The sequence below is a fragment of the Nyctereutes procyonoides genome, unplaced genomic scaffold (assembly GCF_905146905.1).
Source record: "Nyctereutes procyonoides isolate TBG_1078 unplaced genomic scaffold, NYPRO_anot_genome, whole genome shotgun sequence".
Classification (NCBI taxonomy): domain Eukaryota; kingdom Metazoa; phylum Chordata; class Mammalia; order Carnivora; family Canidae; genus Nyctereutes; species Nyctereutes procyonoides.
Genome location: NW_026575160.1, coordinates 8,012,482 through 8,031,239, shown reverse-complemented (window position 1 = coordinate 8,031,239; position 18,758 = coordinate 8,012,482). Strand labels below are relative to the sequence as shown.

Genomic DNA, 18,758 nt, shown 5'->3' with positions numbered 1-18,758 from the left:
AAGGAAGACATTTGGGATCTGGGCTACTTGCAACTTTCTTTGTCTTGGGAAAAAATTTTTAGAATATTTATATCTTTTGTAATACTGTGACTTACATTGTTTTCTAGGGTTTTTTTTTTTTTTTTCCTTTTTTCTTCTTTCCTTTTGCATGGAGTTAAATACCTACCTTTGTTTAATTCTATAACACAGCTTTTTATATATATATATATATATATATATATATTTTAATTTTAATTTATTTATGATAGTCACAGAGAGAGAGAGAGAGAGAGAGAGGCAGAGACAGGCAGAGGGAGAGCAGGCTCCATGCAGGGAGCCCAACGCGGGACTCGATTCCGTTTCCAAGATCAGGCCCTGGCCTGAAGGCGGACTAAACCGCTGAGCCACAAGGGCTGCCCTGATTTATCTTCCTGAGTGAAGTTATAGGAAATATACTATGACCAAACTTACATTACTAGAAACTAACCAGTCTGACCTCATGAAAATTTATCAAAGGCAAAACTTTATGTGGGTTTCTCTTACCTTTTGCCATTCTAAAGAAAATAAGTTGTGTTAATTCACGTATCAATTCATATACCACTTTCTTTTTATCTACTGGAAATTTCCCCCTGATATCTATAGCTAAATTTAATTCTAGATTCTCACACTGGGCTACTAGGAGGAACTTCTATTCTTGTTTGAAAAGTAGCATATCTCCAGCAGAGACTGCTCAATGGGTGATTCTCTTTTTTGGGTTATTTCAATAAACTGAAAATTCAATAAAAAAATGATTTGTCTTCAATTATCAAGAATCAAACATCATTTTCCAGATGTAAAGTTAATTTCTCCATATTTGCACATAGCTTACAAACTTAAACAATGAACGTAGTTTGATGCTATTCCTATAATCCAGTCTATTTTTCTGTATTCTCCTGGGAAAAGAAAGCAGGTTTGTTACAGCTCACCTATTTACTCAAAAACATAGACTCATTTATTTTTTCTTTGGTGTTTCAGTCAGGTTTCCAGAGGTAAATGCTATAAATGAGCTGGTCAGTTGTTTAGATAGTGTATTTCACTCAGACTAGCATTTAGACAAATCTGTGTTGGGTTGCCTAGGCTGAAAAACAGGTGTTAGAGAATCTGTGCCAGAAAGAAAGACTTGAAAATAATATATTAAAACATTGAACAATCAAGAGTTGCTTTAATATCTCTCCTGATATATTTACAAAGATACCTTAAAACATAATGTAAATTATACCCACAGTAAAAAATCCAAATAGTATACGAGCTTAGAGAGTGCAAAGTAAGTTAAAAGGCCAGGCTTCAGATTCTTCATCTGTAAATCCTGTCCTCAGAAGCACAGCATGGCAGTTTCTTCTGAATTCTTTTAGTAATAATTATTCTAAGCACATGGAATATGTGCCCTTGCTTTTTTCACTTAATATTTTGATGGTTAATTCATATCATTGCATATAAAGATACCACACTTTTTTTTACACAATGGATATATATATATATATATATATATATATATATATATATATATATATAATCAAGACTTTCAAGACTTATTTACTGCTCTCCTATTGGCAATTGTGTACTTTCTAGTTTCTAACTCTTGACACCACAGCAGTGATCATTTTTTGTTAAGTAACAGGATATTAAATTGGAAATTTTGGCCAAGATTCTAAGACAATTGACCAGAGATACCAAAAAGAGGTATCTGACTAAAATCCCAATTGGAGATATTTTTACAGTTCTTGAGTTCCTTACTCACTTCCAGGTTATAAAAAAACTATAGGGAGGAAAAACAGAAGATCTTATGAGAATGAGTTTGGAGAGCTAACCCAATACAGAGGGCAGAAGTGAAGAATGGTACTTTTTATCTCAAGCTTTGAGGAAGTGGCTTTATTGCGAACTCCTGGAAAGCTTGCAGTGTCTTTCTGAGAGAAAAACAGAGCTGAAGGAGGCGTAGCTGACAGAAGGATTAGATGCATTGCTCATTTCACCAGCAGTGCAGTCATAAGCTTCTCAGGATCCCCCAGGGCTCACTGGCACATGGGTGCTCATGCGCACAAGTGCACAAACATACATCCCCCCCCCCCCCGTCACACACACACACAGGGTATCAGCAATAAACATCACCAGAGAAAAAAAACCAGCTTTCAGTCATACTAGTAGAGTTAAAAAGTTCTGTTTTATCTCTCCCTTTCCTTCACCATTCTCTAACTTTGGAGGCCTCAGTAACAAGACCTTGCAAGTTGGGTGATGGAGGAGGTGACAGGAAAAAGAACGTGCACAGGGCACTCCCTCCCCCAAAGGCTGTAAAGCTGCAGGGCAGGAGATCTGTCTTACGCTGGGAGTTGGTGTACTGATGGAAATACTGGATGAGACATTCTAATTTATGAAACAAAACTGCATTTTGCAACTTAAGTAACCGCAGGATTTTCTTTCGGGCTGAGAGTGACCAGAAGATACATGGGGAATTTTTATTAGTGGTAATGGGAAAAACTTCCCCAGTGAATACATTTTTAAAAGGAAAGTGGTAGAGAAAAATGCAGTTGCATTCTGAATTCATCTCACAATTGTTTTTAAATTGATCATATACCCATCTTTGCGTACATACAAGGAATCAATCTTAAGTAACTACACTATACTAATTCATGGATTTCCAGAGCAGAGGAGAGATAATTAATTTACAGTAGGAATAATTGAAACTAAAACCGTATTCCAGGGTGCACTTTCCAAAATGGTAATCATAACCACATGTGTCTTTTAAAATCTAAATTAATTAAAATTAACAACTCAGTTCCTAGGTTGTACTAATGTATTTTAAGTATTTAGTAGTTGCATGTAGCTCTTGACTCTCTGCTTTGACAGGGAAAAGTTTTGGAACACTCTTAAAACCATAGAATTTTTGGTCCTTATAACACACATTAAACCATTTAATTCTCAAAAAACACAGTGGCAAAGGCATAATTATTATTCCCGCAAAATAGATTTTTTAAAAAATGAAGATCAGAGAGATTTAGGAACTTGATCACATTCTTTGATTCCAGGCCCCATGTTCTTTCCTCTAACCCACATTTTTCAACCCTCAAACTAAGTATAAAATATAAAATTAGCTTCACTCTACTTTCACCGTGCAATGAAGAATATTCTAAAATCTAGAAATCCCTAAGGGAAGGGAGGCTTTGCCCTTCTCTATGTCATTACTAGGGAGAAACACAGTTTTGTTTCTCCTTTCTAATACCTGCCATCTTACAGCCCATGAAATTTATCAATAGAGGTAGATTCAACTAAAAGATAGTTTTAATGAATGGGAAAGGTATTAATAGCAATACCAAGTCCTAAATATCTGCACTTACCTATATTATTCTTCACTTCAGTAGGGGTCTCTAAAAGGCTTCTCGCTGACTGGGATACGTAATAGATTCTTTTGAGACTTGCGTTTTGTTTTGTTTGTTTTGTTTTTGTTTTTTGTTTTTGTTTTTGTTTTTGTTTTTTTACAAATGAAGATAAATGAAATTTATAATAAAACTGCTTCACACTGAACATCTAGTGGTTTGTTGCAGATGGCTGTTTTATTATTTAGGGGAGATACAGGAGCAACGGAGGGGGAAAAAATCATTATCAGTAAGTCAGTATGAATACACACACTCTTCCTTTCTGGGAGGACCAGAAAGGTCCAACTGGTGCACGGACTAAGGGAGTTACCTCCAAGTTGTGAGTCCTTGGAGGCTGAAACTCAGAAATTGAATCTAAGGAAGTCTTGAGTTCAGAACTTGTAGTTCCTGGTTGCTCAGGAGTGAAAGACAAAGAATGAATTGAGCTCTGTCTACATCTCTTCACTCTCACGACCACTTTCCTCATTCAGGCCACTGCCATTTTTCCTTGTCTCTATTTCTGTTCTACTTTGTGGATTCCATACCTCTGCAATGTAAATTATAAATTGGATCATATTATTCCCTTGATTTAAACTCCCCTGTGTCTTCCTTCTTTTAGGCTTAAGTTCAATTTCCTCAGCAGGTCTTGTAAGGTCATTCAGGCCCAGCACTGCTGACCTCTGCATCCTTTTCTCTTGCCGCTTCCTCTGTCCTCTCACCTCCGTCCCTACTGCACTGCCATGGCCCGGCCTTCCTCAGCTACATAATTCCTGAACGAGCCACACTCACACTCATTTCTCCATCCTCTGTATCATATTCCTTTTACCTGAAGCTCCAGTTTGGCTGTCATTGGAACCCAAATAGCACAATCTTCAGAACCCATTTCATAAACACTACAGGATAATATGGGGCAGATAGGCTGAAGGGTGTCTCCTATCCTTAGGATCCCAGCTGCTACTTTCGTCCCTCTCTCCTGTTATACCTATACATGGTGTGAGCTTTCTGCTGGCTTGGGCTAGCACCCATCAGTATCATCTCTACATTGGATCATCAATTCTGATGACACAGTATCACTTCTCTCTCTTTAAAATATTTATTTTTAAATAAAGAAACATAAAAATAGAAACCCATTTTACTAAGTAATACCCAGTCATCTTGGGAGGTTTGTGAAAGAGAAGTGAACAGTTAGGTTGGGTAGGCTTAGGTTAACGCATTCCTGGATGCAGAATGATATTAAAAATATTCAATAGTGGATATGCATGGAAAACTGACCTATCAGAATGGATGCTGGCCAGTGTATGATATCTGGGTGTTCTCACTGAATATCTACTTTGCTTGGAAGCAAGGAATAGGCATGAAAATATTGCCTTATTTTTATAAACTTCCAATAATGAAAACACCCATGTTTCTGGGCAATAATGTCAAGGGATATCTTTAGAAGCCTAACTGTGCATAAATGGGAATATTTCTCCTGGCCAAAACAAAAAGGAAATTAGATACTAATGGTTGCATGCAGTGCTTTGGCTCCCCTCTTGTGTAATTACATTGCTTGATCTCTGGTGTCTTCAGTTGGGTTTCGCAGTTTCCTAAAGTTCAAAGTCCCTGTGATTAACCTATGCACTCTTGCCTGTTGCAATTCGACGATTTATTTTCTCTTCCAGGATTTGTTGTTATGACCAGTAAGTTGGTTGAGAATGTTGATAAGAGAGGTCTCTCAGTAACTTCTTTCTTCTTGGATGTCATCATTTTTTCTTCAGTTTTTGTTATTATTTTGAAATATAACTTAGTACTGTTTGTTAATGGAGAGGCATCTTTATGTTTCTCTGTAGCTGTCCATTTCTGGTAATTTTTAAAAAATATTTTATTTTTATTTTTTAAGAGAATGAGAGAGAGAGCATGAGCAGAGGGCAGAGGTCACCCCCTTCTCTCTTTTCTTAACTATATGATTGTCTCAGTAGTAGATAAATAGGTAAAATTGCCTCTGGTACCTTCCTAATGCCACTTTGTACCTTCCAATATAAGGACTCCCCCCACCCCCCACCTCCTGCTCGCCCCAGGCTCACTAATTAGTGAACAAAGGTGATATATAAAAATAAAGCAGTGTGGAGAAGGGCATTTGGAGCAGGACCCTCTGTGTTGCCCCCCAGGTGGGTCAGCCTTCTTATCAGCCCAAGTTTCAACTCTATAGAACCTGCACTTCTCTGCTTCAGAAGCAAAAGGTTTTCCCAATGTTTTTGCATAGTTTTCCCTGTTTTAAGTAGGTTCTATGAAAGTAGCTGAGGAAATAATTATTTTTGTAGACTTAAGGTATAAATAAATAAGGAAAGCTTTGATATCTATAATCTTCATTGAAGAGCTGATCAGTAACATAATGAAACTTGATTAACACTTTTTAAAACTTCTATTAATATACCTTAGTCCCTATTTTGGGGGGGAATTATGATTTTAGAGTTCACCTGCATGAAACAAGACTATAAATTTTGAATATAAACTTCATGAGAGTCAGGACTTGTTTTTATTTTGTATTTGTTACTTCTTTACTGTTTTATTGTGTGATAGAATGTATGAGAAATTTGTCTTTGTATCAGAACTTTCTGATTTAATAAATTATTTTTCTAATACTTTTTAAAAAAGATCTTTTTTTTAGCTTAAAACAATAATCATTTTATTGTCTATCATAGTTTCTGTAGATCAGGAATTTGGAAAGGACTCAGCAGGGAGATTCTGACTCAGTGTCTCTTATATACTTGAAGTCACATGAGTGGCTACAGTTGGAACAGCAGGGGGCTGGAGCAGCTGGAGGGAGCATGCCCAGGCATTTTTTTTTTCTCTTAATGTAGTCTCAGGACCATTCCATATGGTTTCTATACCTGGGCTAGTTTGAGCTTCCTCATACCTTGGACTCAGTGCAGTCAGACTGCTTATCTGTTGGCTCAGAGCTCCAAGCACAAGTATTGCAACTACGAAGGCATAGCTATGTTACTTTTTATGACCCAGCCTCAGAAGTCACAATGTCACTTCTTCCATACTCTATTGGTTAAAACTGTTACAAAAGCCAACCTATTTTTAATGGTATGGGATATAGACTCCACCTCTCTATTTAATAATGTCAAATTCACATTTAAGAAAATCCCAAACACGTAGTATGGGAGATACTGGATTTGTGGTTCTCTTTGGAAAATACAATCTCTTCACAGGGGTCATGTTATCTGTTATGGGCCTTTTTTTAAATTAATTTATTTATTTTTTCATAGGAAAACTTTAAATATTTTATTGGAGTAATCTAGAAAATTTGAGAATTGTTACATCTTTGGTATTTATAAATGTAGTAACTTCTGTGGGTAAGTATACAAGGACTTACAGGATCAGAAGATACAAATTGAAACATTCTAGCACCTTTTAATATAAATAGAAATGCAGTGATGTAGAGGTAAAAAAAAAAAAAAAAGATCTTTAAATAAGTTGGTTTTTTCCCCACCAGTTCTGCATAGCCTTCTCTAGGTCAAGCAGACTCCCCACTGAGCAGGGAGCCCAGGACCCTGGGATCATGACCTGAGCTGAAGGCAGATACTTAACCAACTGAGCCACTGAGGTGCCCATTTCTAGTCATCTTTTACATGAGTGTATATGTGTGTATGCATATGCATGCCAAATGGTATTGCCATTTGTTTGCCTTTATTCTCTATCTTGCTAATGATTGTATAGCATGTGGCTAAATCACAACTGCTTTAAAATTCTGCTCATAAGGCTTTTTTCTTTTATGAAGATATGTATAATTTATGACTTTCTAATTGATTCATTTTACAGAAACTTTAGTTTTATTTATTTGTAAATTTATCGTAAGCATTATTTTAAAATAAAATTAAAGAATTACTAATTTTTAAATAAAATTAGGGTTTTTTTTCTTTGTTTTTTGTTTGTTTCTTTTTTTTTTACTAAAAGAAGGAGGTAGAAATGAAAGTAAATTCTGCAGTATTATTTTGGATGACACTTTATGTACTCTTGACTCACTTCTGTGATTTCCTCTTCATTCATTTTGTTGTTTAATTCTTGTGTTAATGAGTGCTCTGTTGTCATTGTGTACTTCCTATTTAATTTGAGCAATTGTACTTATTCCCTTATTCTAATCCTTATTTCAGAGCATGGTTCTGAAGTGATTGCTTCCTGATGGTTATGCGATGATCTCTCTACAGTTACTGGAGGGTGTGGAGAAGGAGGGTAGTGTGAGAGCAGGGATTGGCTTCAGGCCAAGAGGATGCCAACAAGTCCATTGTGCTGAGCAAGGCAAGCCAAACCCTTCACCTGTGTACCTCACTGGTTATCTTCTTGCGTAGAACTGCTGCCTCCAACACTCCACTGCACACTCTCAGGTCCCCTTCTCTTGTGTAATCCCCATTTACCTCAGATAACTTTATTTGGGATGGTCCCCACTTCTTGATATGTCTGGACAAGAGAAGGTCCAATCTGCCAACTCTATATGTGGACTACATTCCCACCTTTGTAGATAAGGAATTTTCCTTCTACTCTCAGCTACCTGTGCAAATCTTTATAAGCCACATAATTGTGTCTTAGTTTCTTATCTGCAAAAAGAGGTAATAACATTGGCTACTCTTAAGATAGCCCTGAGGATTAATAAACTGGCATTCAAAAGCACAAGTGTCTGAAATGATACGCCTTCCAAAATTCAAGTTACTATTATTACTACCATCCTCCCTTTTTATAGCCAGCAGGATAATAACTCATATAGGATCTAGTATTTATGGAAGGCTTTGGATTTTTAAAAGTACTTTATAATATTTAATCATTTGGAAAAGCCTCTTCCTGCATAGTCTCATCATCATACTTCTTTGGGCAAAGGATTTACTGAGTCTTCTGTAGATCTCCCTTTCTCATGAACTCTTCATCATCATGCCAATTGATATTATTATTTTTTAGCCCTATTTTGTCTCTCATTTGAAAGATTTGTTCATATCAAGGCTGCTTGGAGTGTATGGGATTAATTCTTATGATTAATTGGATAATATATATGTAACTTGACTTATAAATTGATAACGCTCAAAAAAATCTTGTTTCATTAGAGAAAAACTGAAAAGATTAAAAATGTTGCTGAGATTTGAATGGAGAACTCCAGAATGGAGGCTAGGACCAGGGGCTGACTTCAGGAGCTTATCAAGACATGATTGGATAATCAAAAGGTGGAGCCTGGACAAAATGTTTACTTGTCTGGGTAAGCCTTCAGTGTTTACATTGGCCAATTGATCCCCTTTCATCCTCTGATGCCCACTAGGAGACTAACATCCATTAAACTCAAGTCTTTGGCAGTCCTGCTTTATTCATTGTTTACATCCTGAAAGAGCATGATTCTTTTGGCTCTTTATCCCTCTTGATCTCCCATGCTGCATTTGGATTCAATGGCTAAATCTGATTCAGAAAAGTCCCTGGGACTTTACTTAGGGACTAGTTTAATTACTGCCAGGTTTTTCCCAGTCCTCCTGAAAGGAGATCAGACATTGCTTTGATCAATATCTTTTTGTCAGTGGTTTGCTTCTCTTCCCACCATACTGCATGCCTCAGGTATCTGATGCCCTCAGGAACCTCCAGATGTTGTAGTCTTCTTGAGGTTTCTTCGCTAATACCCACTCTTCAGACCCTTCTTTTAATTCCTCTATCTGGATGGGTCAGTGCCAGTCAGGAGGAAGACCTTCTGCCCTCAGGACCTTGCTATTTCAAGGTTTCACCACTAGAGAGTGATGTTTTCTTCTTATGATCCTTTAAATGGTTTATGTTGAAATGGATTTTGTTAAATAAATTTTTCCATAAATGAAATTGTCTATATATTCTAGTGAAAAAATAAGCCTGTATATTGTATGGAGTAAAAATTGAAACATACAGTAAAAACATTTCTCCTAAAAGCCATGATATTGAGCCTACTACTAAATGATCAAAATTTGATTGAAACTTTTACTGCTTCAGTTGAAATTGAGTGTGAAGATTTGTGACTTTGAATTTTGCAGTTCAAATATGGGTTTTTTAACTTTCCATGGTCTATCTAGTTTTTCTGAAACCGTTGTGCATAATACAGTTACATTTTACTTTCTTGGTTTTCATCTGGAGACATTTGTAAAATAAACCATGCCTCTAAGTTAATTAATTCCTCAGTTAATTCATTCCCCAGTTATTCCAAGTTAATTAATTCATCAGTTAATTCATTCCCCAGTTTATTGATGGTACCTACACAAGAATATGTGCAGGTTTTTCTAAATGGACAAAAGAATTTGATGTGTATAATCTTAAAAATCAAAGTCTGGCCAATTTTTAATGCCCAAGAAAGAAAAACGAGTTGTCACTAAGATTCCATATAATCTTTATCTTAGCTGTCTTTATTTAATATACAAAAAACTGCAGGGCCACATGATTCTTTACTCAGAAGGTCAAAAAATTTAGCTCTACGGAGATTGCATTGGGATGAGGCAAGTGGCAGAACCAGCTGACAGCAAATCTGAGAAGAAAGGAGAGCAATTCCTTGCTGGATAGGCCTGGGAGGAGGAAGAAAGAGAAAATAGCGTTTGCTGCTTCATTGATTTTAAGAAAATCTCAGACTCTTTAATTTTTAACAAAATCCCAAATCACTCAACTCTTTTCAAGCACCACAATTTTAATGTTAAACCGATTTTGGGATTTATCTTCCTGTTGTGAAAAAAATAAACATTTGGAAGTCAGGGACCTAAAATCTGATATTGACCTCATAACCAACTAGGTTTTTTTGGTAACTCATAATTTCAATGTTTTAATTTCCATATTTATAAAAGAAGACAACTGAAGTTGATCAGTAGTATTTAAATACGCACCATGGAAAACCAAGTTCTGTGGAATGACTCCAGAGCTCCCCATTCAGTGAACAGGGCGGTAGCAAGGTGAGGGTAGTGAACTTTTATCTTCCTTCCTTTCAAACAGATGGGCTTTGCTTTTATTTATTTCTTTTACAACTGTATTTCTTTAAGTTCTGGACAATATTTCCTTTAAAGAAATAGATTCTCCATGCATGAGAAAATTATGTTAGGAACTAATCAATTAAATTATTACTAAAGTCTTTTCAGTTCTAAGGATATGTTTTCTGTGATAATCAATGATAATATATATCACATACAACAGAAACATATATACATATAACCAATACACACTGTTATATATTTATATATTACCTTTCCCCAATATGTCTCGAAGTATCTAATCATAAAAATATACACACAATAAAATTGAAAACAATTAACAATAGAAGCTAAGCCTCACATAATAATGACAAGGTATGGTTGGTTGGGATTGGAAGAGGAAATGACTTATATCAAACAAATCAAAGGTGGGAATATAGGGATATTACTGCAAATGTATAAAAGCCCAGCCTAAGCTTCCTTAGTAGCCAAAGGAAAATCCAAAGCACGAGGTGATGCAGACTTTTAGTAAAAGAAAACATTAGGAGGAAGAAACTTTTCCTATCCCTAAACTCTGAAAATAATTTGCCATACAGGGCTTTATATGAGAACACCACAGACAAATTCCCTGATTACAGTTTTACAAAAATATTTAGAAATTTCATATATGGTCACATCTCATCTGTACCATGAGTAAAAACCAAGGAGATAGTGCTGAACCATCACTCTATAAAGGCCATTTTGATAGGCTGGAGTAAAATGCTTTACTTTTTAATACTGTCTCTTGATTGAAAGTGATTTAGAGGTAAGACTAGAAGAACTGTGTATGTAAATGGTTCCTGTATCCTCTTTTAGTCTCAGCATGGCTTTTAAAGAAAAGATGTGGTAGGTGAGTTTAAATTCACATTGTGAGGACACACCCGAAAGGGAGGCTTTCCATATTGCTCTTGAATACAGCACAGTGATGTTTTGTGTGGAAGTAAAGTACCTGACATAGTCTTGCCTTCCTAGTTGTCTATTGAAGCTCTGCCACAAGAGCCCAGAGGTTTAGCTGGCTTGGCCATCACCCAAATGAGGCACAGTGAAAGAGGGAGAGCTATTTCAGAGTCTCTCTTTACTTCTGCCACGAGTTCAGTTTAAAATGGCTTTCCCTGGGTTACTCTAAAGAAAATTAAAAGGAGAGGACATGGGGGTGGGATTTGGTTGCACTGTTTTGGAGAATAGAAGGAGAGCTGGGTCCCTTGCTTCTGTCACCAGTGAACTACGTCCAAACCTGGCTTCCCTTTCAGTGCTTCTCTAGTGTCAAAAATTTTGACATCTGAAATCTAATTATTTGAATGTATGATATAACAAAGAGATAAAACCCACTTAACAGTGTGGTTTCACAAATTCCTTATTTTTTAAATGTACCCCATTTCATTTTGGACAGAGCTGGAGTGTGGTGACAACAGACTGGATCTTGGTGATCACGTCTTGACGATCCTTCCATTTTACAGATGGACACATGAGACTCTCAGCAAGGAGAGTGTCACTGCAGTCACATAACTAGCTGGTCGCAAACCTAGAACTAGCTTCCAGATCTTAAGATTTCCCACCAGCATGCCATAATATCCAAAAAATTATTATAACAGCTAATGTTTGCTTTAAATATGTGTACTTGAAGCTGTGCTGTGTGTGTGTGTGTGTGTGTGTGTGTGTGTGTGTGTCTGCGCGCTTAAATCCATTCCTTTTTGTATAAAGATGGGAGATGTGGAGATGGTGACAGTATTAGCTCTTCGATTTCTGGCCCCTCACAGTTTTACTTTGTCATTCATGAGGTGAAAGAGGAAGAGAAAGAAGACAAACTTCCCCATGAGTCTGAGTTTACCTTCCTAATGACAAATTTATTTTCCCACATCAATTTTGCAAAGATATGAGAAGTGGACTTCCACAGCCCAGTTGGTCTGCTTTCCTGATATTTGGGCAGTACAAGAATTCCCTGAGTTTAGCCACAACTTTACAGGATATGTCTTATAAAACCTCATATGCTGATTTCTGAGAGAGCTTGCATCACTTACAATGACCATAATGGGATGTGACTTAGAAGAAAAAATGTGAAAAAAAATTAAAGACAAAGTTGCATCTCATGACCATCATCTCAACCATTCTCACTTCTCCAAATTTCTTTCCAGTTTTTATCTGTAATGTATACATTTTTATACTTGCAATCATAGTTTATATAAACTTTCCAAATTAGCTTTTTCACTTAACCATACTATAAACAACTTCTTGTGTTGTTAGAGATTTTGTAAGTAGTTTTTAAAAAGTTGACATTGTGCCCTCAGTTGATAGTTTATAATTTATTCAATTATTCATCTGTTATAGAACATTTGAGTTATTTGCAGTTTATTTTTCTATTATATATCATGCTCTGATAAGGAGTTTTATAAACTTAGCTGCCCTTCTTCCTTTTGAATTATATTCCTGGGGAAAATATAAATTACTGAGAAGGGCTAAAAGAGTTTTAGGATTATGAATATACATTCCCCAGGGACAGATTCTATTTTGTGGGGCCTGAAATTTGTACAACTTGGGAAGGCGACCCTTTGAGAAAAATAATACAAATTGTAAACATAAATTTTTAGGGGCCTTCTCAGTGCTTTGAATGAACTCATCACACTAAGGGGCCATAAGCTCAACTTGTATCAACTTCATATTGTCAAAGATTTTCCTTCAGATATTATATTAATTTTCAAATTCATAACTCAGATATGAGAACACCTTATCCCTGAATACTGTGTTTTGTGATTTAATTACATTAGCCAGTATAACCTGGTTACCTTTAAAATGGATAATTTGCTTTAGTGTGCATTTCCTTGCTTATTAGAAAGACCACATTCCTTATCTCTTGCTACATAATGAACTATCCCAAAACTTAGTGGCTCAAAATAAGCATTTTATTACATCTCACAATTTGATAGCTGTAAGGTTCAGGTAGGGATTGGTTGGGTGGTTTTCTGCTCATCATTGTATGGACTGTGGTTCTTGGTTTGCAGATGATTTGGTCTGGAGGGTTCAAGGTGCCTTCACATTCATGTTTGGCACCTTGCAGGGACTGGCTAGGAGTTGGAGCTCCACTGGAACTGTCAACAAGAGCACCCATGTGTAGTATCTCCACCAAGGTGGTCTCAAGGCAGTTGGATTTCTTACATGGCAGCTGATTTCACCCAGAGTAAGTTTCCTTCTTTCCTCCCTCCCTCCCTTCCTCTCTCCTTCTCTTCTTCTTCTCTCTCTCTCTCTCTCTCTCTCTCTCTCTCTTTTCCAGAATAAGTTTTCAGAGAGACCTGAATACAAGGCTGCAAGATTTATTATGATCTACACTTGGCAATCGCAGCAATCCCAGTTCCTCCTGGATTCTATTAGTCACGCAGATCACTAAGGCTAATATAAAGTTGTAGGGATTCTCAATGAGAAGAGTAGCAAAGAATTGAACTACTTTATTTACCAAAGACTAATAAACATTTCTTGATTGCTTACTTCTTGTATTAGTTATCTGTTCATGAACATCATATGTTGGAATTTGAACAGAATTATAAAGGTTTAAGTAAAACATTAATGGCTTCATGGCAGTAAGAAAACACAGATACCATTTTGTAATTTGCAAAAACTGGCTAAATGTGCCTTTATTAAAGTTGGAAAATTCAGATTTTTTTTAAATAGCAGGCTTAAACAAAATCACTAGTTTATAGAAATATATTATATATTACATATTGTATATTATATCCTTGTCTTCTATTTATATCTTATTTGTTTATCATTTTATTCCTTTGGTAAGATTATAAGAACAAGATGCCAGATTCTCACTGACAAATTTAGATATAACCATTTTAAACAAATACTACAGAGAAATTGGCACAGAAGATAAAAGATGTTACAGCCATTTGCCTATTTTCCTTCAGTCTCCCTTTTTTCCCTACTATGTTTTTCTATGTATGATAGGCTTCTGATACTCCACAGTTTTTATTGCCAGCAAAATTCCAGTTAGCTCTTGCTAATGTGAGATCCTGGCAAGAGGCTGAGAAGTGAAGGAGATGCAAAGTGACTCACCTCTTATTTGTAGCTTTTGGGTCTCCATCCACAGCAGCTAAAGGCTATGGACTCCAGCATCCTCTGGCCATTCCAATTACCCATTATTCAGAATTCTTCCTTGGTTTCATGACCAGTGCCACCTCAGATATCCTAGCCTCTGCCAAGTGGTGCTCTTCTTGGCTCTGCCAGCACCTGCAAGCAGAGCCTGTTGGTAGCCTCAGCTCCAGGTGAGTGGTACCTGCCTGGCAAATCCAGTACCAGTTATAGAGGCCCCAGCTATGTTTTCAGATCAATGTGTAACACACCTTGAACCAGGTTCCTTACCTCCAGCTGAGGTGTGAAGGACCTTGTATGGTTTCTGTTTCCCTTACAGGACCCTGTAGGTGCTGTGTTACTGCTAGTCATTTGTAGACATGGATAAAATGTCTAAGGAAGAATGTTTTGATTAGTGCAGCTGGCATGACAAAAAGAAAGGTGAGTGAGTCATTCAAGAAATATTGGAGCTTTGTTTTCTGAGTTTTTACTATTCTCCCTTGTTTATAGGCTTTGTGTCATGGTACCAGTTGTGTTTTGCAAGGGAAGACTGTATTTTCACAAAACAGAAAGCAAATATTATTGGGAGTAATACTCGTTTTTCTTGTCAGCGTCTAATTGAATTTTTAACAGAGAAATCACAGTAATATGTCCACTGATAATTCTGTCATTAACAGTTCCACAAGCAGGCTCTCAAAAATAATAAAAAAAGAAAGGTGGGTTATTATTAGAAAAAAAAAAGTTTGTGATTAACCCCACACACACTTTTTTTTTTATTTTACAAAAACTAACAGATTTTGGCTTTGTTGCATTTGAAGAAATGAACTGCTCCAGAATTTTCATGCTTTAGAATGTAATCTCTGCAGTCTGTGGGAAGGGGAAAAGGTGCTGCTTATTCCTTTTTGAACAAAAGAATCAACAGAATAATGTTTGTTTGTTAATGCCTTGACTCTCATATTCTTAGTTAGTTCTGCAAAATTTGATTTGAGCAAAAATTTTTTATTTATTGTCAAATCCAGTAACAATATATTAGTGGTTTGTTAGTTTATTAGCCAATTTCTGGTTTCAGATACTATACAAATGCTAAATAGTAATTAAAATAGTAGGTCAAAATGTTTTGAATAAAGGAAAGTAAGTAGAAAACTTGAAAATTAAACATTTAATTTGGCATAATTGTAATTTTCTTTGATATTCAGCAAACAAATATAATCTGGTATTACATACATTTGAATAAATGTGAAGTGTCCTGATTTATTTTTTACCATTTTAAGCCTTTTCCTTTGGCTATTAATTGTATATTTATCCTTCTATCTTTAAAGTACCACTTATTTATAGTTCTTCTATGTCCTAGATGTCCTTATTTTATTAAGTCGCTTTGGAATACAAAAGACTGGTTCATGGGGGAGGCAAGTGGGGGGCAGTGAAAAGGTAGTAAGATCATTAAGTTGCCAGTCCTGTAAGATGAAATGATTATTGGAATCAAGGGGGATTGGCATGAAATACTAATTTATGATAGAATTTTAAGAATTTAAGAAATTTTCTTTGTTCCCATTGTGGTTTCCTCTTCATCCTGTTTTACTCTAAATGTGTCCCTTTTTTGGGAACAAACTATAATTTAATCACCATGGTCCATAAATTATGCAAAAAATTTTTCATAAGAAGAGAACATATCTTGTTAAACACTGGAAAATAGACAAAAGGAAAATGAAAATCAGTATTAAGATTCTAACCATTTATACACATCTTGATAGTACTTTAAAATGTTTGTCGGGGATCACTGGGTGGCTCAGTGGTTTAGCATCTGCCTTAGGCCTGCGGCGTGATCCTGGAGTCCCGGGATCGAGTCCCACATTGGGCTCCTACCTGGAGCCTGCTTCTCCCTCTGCCTGTGTCTCTGCCTCTCTCTCTCTCTCTCTCTCTCTCTCTGTGTCTCTCATGAATAAATAAATATAATCTTTTTTTAAAAAATAAAATGTTTGTTGCAATCTTGTTTCCCTTTCTCTGATTTTCTAAAACATGGTAATAATAATTATATGCATTTGATTTTGGACCACATTTTAAGCTTTTCTGACTTACTGTAGTCTTATAACATACTTTATGCTATTACATACTTCCATCCAGATTATTTTTAACAGCTGCATAATATTCCAGTGAGATGATGTTTTTTTAATTTATTCAGTTTTGTCTACATTACAAGATATTTATATTAATTTACTTTGGCATTGAAATTGTGTAGTAATGAATATCTTTATGTATGATTAAACTATTATTATTTAGATTTCCTTAGGACTCTCTATAAACTCATTCTCTTTCTTCAAACAAAATAATCCAAATTCCTAAGTCAATCCTTAGACATTTTTATGTGAATCTCCTGAAAGTTTCCACATCATATTTTAATAATTCTCCCACTGGGACTGATCTTATATTTTCAGTATTTCTTGCTCCTGTTTATTTATTTTATTATTTTACCCACTTTCTGTATGGTTTTAGATTTTTATGGTGTTCCATTCTGACTGCAGCCATAATTTCACACATTGTTGATTAATATAATAATTTATTTCAATTCTTAGTACAGGGAATAAATATTTTGTATTTTTGGAAGTTTCCACTACCCCCACCACCCACCTCAGGAGTGTTCAAGAATCATTTAGAATGCTGTTGGTAAATGCTTCATCTTCCTTATATTGCAAAACTGAAAATTAACATCCCAATTATCAAGTTCCTTTGAGTACATAAGGATCAAAGACACTTTTAGATTACAAGGAGAGGCAATAAAAGAACATGAGGAAGTAAGAAAGAAAAACAGCTGGAGGAGCCCAGGAGCAAAACTTTCCTGAACTGAGACCCCATTGTGGATATAATAGGAGCTCTGGCCATAGGGTGGTAATTCTTGCAGGGGTTCCATCAGAAGCTCCCTACCCCATGTCTTCTGCATCAAGGACTTTAGGAATATTGCCCACGGATCACTCTGCATATAGCAATAGGGAGTGTGGGCTCTGGAACAAGATTTGTGGGCTTTGGCTCCTGTCCCATTTACTCCCTAGAGTATGATGTTGGATAATTGAATTAATCTTTACGTACCCAAGTTTCCCCATCTGCCAAAAGAAGACAATAATATGGTGTATCCCCTAGCACAGCTGTGCTGATTAGAGGAGACAACAGATACAAAATACTTGGATAGATGCTTGGCACAGAGGATGCCCAATGAGTGCTAGCTGTCCATAGTTGCTACAAATTTAATTTGATCTGTACTAGACAGTCTTTTTTCTATTTCTGTCAGATTTCTCATGTTTTCAGTATCTTTATTTTCTATTACTGCATTTTATTTGCAATGGTTTAAAAGTACTAAAAGTGAATTTTTCTCACTTTGTTCTGTTTTCATTCTCTTCCTTTGATAATTCAGCAGAATTAATTTTCTATTTCATTTTTAATTCATAGTTAAAACCTATTTAAGGAATGTTTCTATTCCCTTCTGTATATTTTATAAGTACCATCTCATTTTTAGCTTGGACATCCAAACCAGTTTTAAGAATCTTCCTTATTTCTTGCCTCTTTTCCATAATTACATGTTGTTTTCATTTTAGTTTATGTCTGTCTGTGTGAGTTTGATTGGAATGCTCATTTTGGCTATTATTTGAATACCAAAAGATATATCCTAGAGAAATAAGTGTTTTAATATAGTTATATAAAAAGCTTATAAGAGATAAGTGGCTAGGATATTGACAGAATTTTAAAGAGCATTTTGTCTCTTATTAGTTCATTTATTATAATGGCAAACTGTAGACCTGTGTACACATAAAATTTCTTGGTGATTCAGATTCGATTTTTCTACTTCTTAGAGAGGACCGATAACTATTTACCCTCTATGGTCTTAGTAGGAGGTTAAAGAGAAATATGATATGTGTTTAGAGATGTGGAATAGGGAATGTAAGGGAATATTGAAAATTTTATAAATCTAAGAGAAGGAAAAGAAAAATAGAAGCAAGTAAGTAAAATATGACATAAGATAGTAGAAATAGATGTGGGAAACAAAAGCAGAAGAAAAATCATTAAATTTCCTTACTATCTACAGGCCATTGACAAGTCCTTGAAATAGGCAGAGTGACCTTCCTCTAAGGACTCAACTGCCTTGATGTTAATACTTTGCAAAGGGCAAAAGGCAATCTTAGCCCAATCCCCAGGATCCTTTAAGTCTACTTTAACATATAAAAGTTCCTTTAGAAATTCACTTTATCTCTAAGCCCCCAAGATCCATGTTGGTAATCATCCCCCAAAACATATGGCCCACCGATATATCTGAAAGGTCTCATGACTAAGGTTTTATTAGACAATAATAAATGATCCTTTCCCAATAATACCTAGT

At 35.8% G+C, this 18,758-nt stretch overlaps 1 protein-coding gene across 4 annotated transcripts in view; it reads left to right on the top strand.

The window, feature by feature from the left end:
* MACC1 (MET transcriptional regulator MACC1) overlaps positions 1–18,758 on the top strand; it is a 61,750-nt gene that overhangs the window by 9,148 nt on the left and 33,844 nt on the right. The window contains exons 1-2 of one of the 4 annotated variants that reach the window (XM_055314677.1): positions 13,392–13,505; positions 14,736–14,836. The exons of 1 other annotated variant lie outside the window; for it this stretch is intronic. Coding sequence is in view for 1 of the 3 variants with exons in the window: in XM_055314675.1 (XP_055170650.1) it covers positions 13,484–13,505 (22 nt within the window). In the remaining 2 variants the exon portion in view is untranslated. Of the gene's footprint in view, positions 1–8,577; positions 8,593–13,385; positions 13,506–14,735; positions 14,837–18,758 lie in introns of those variants that run through there. 2 more of the 4 variants (XM_055314675.1, XM_055314678.1) reach the window with 2 other exon arrangements.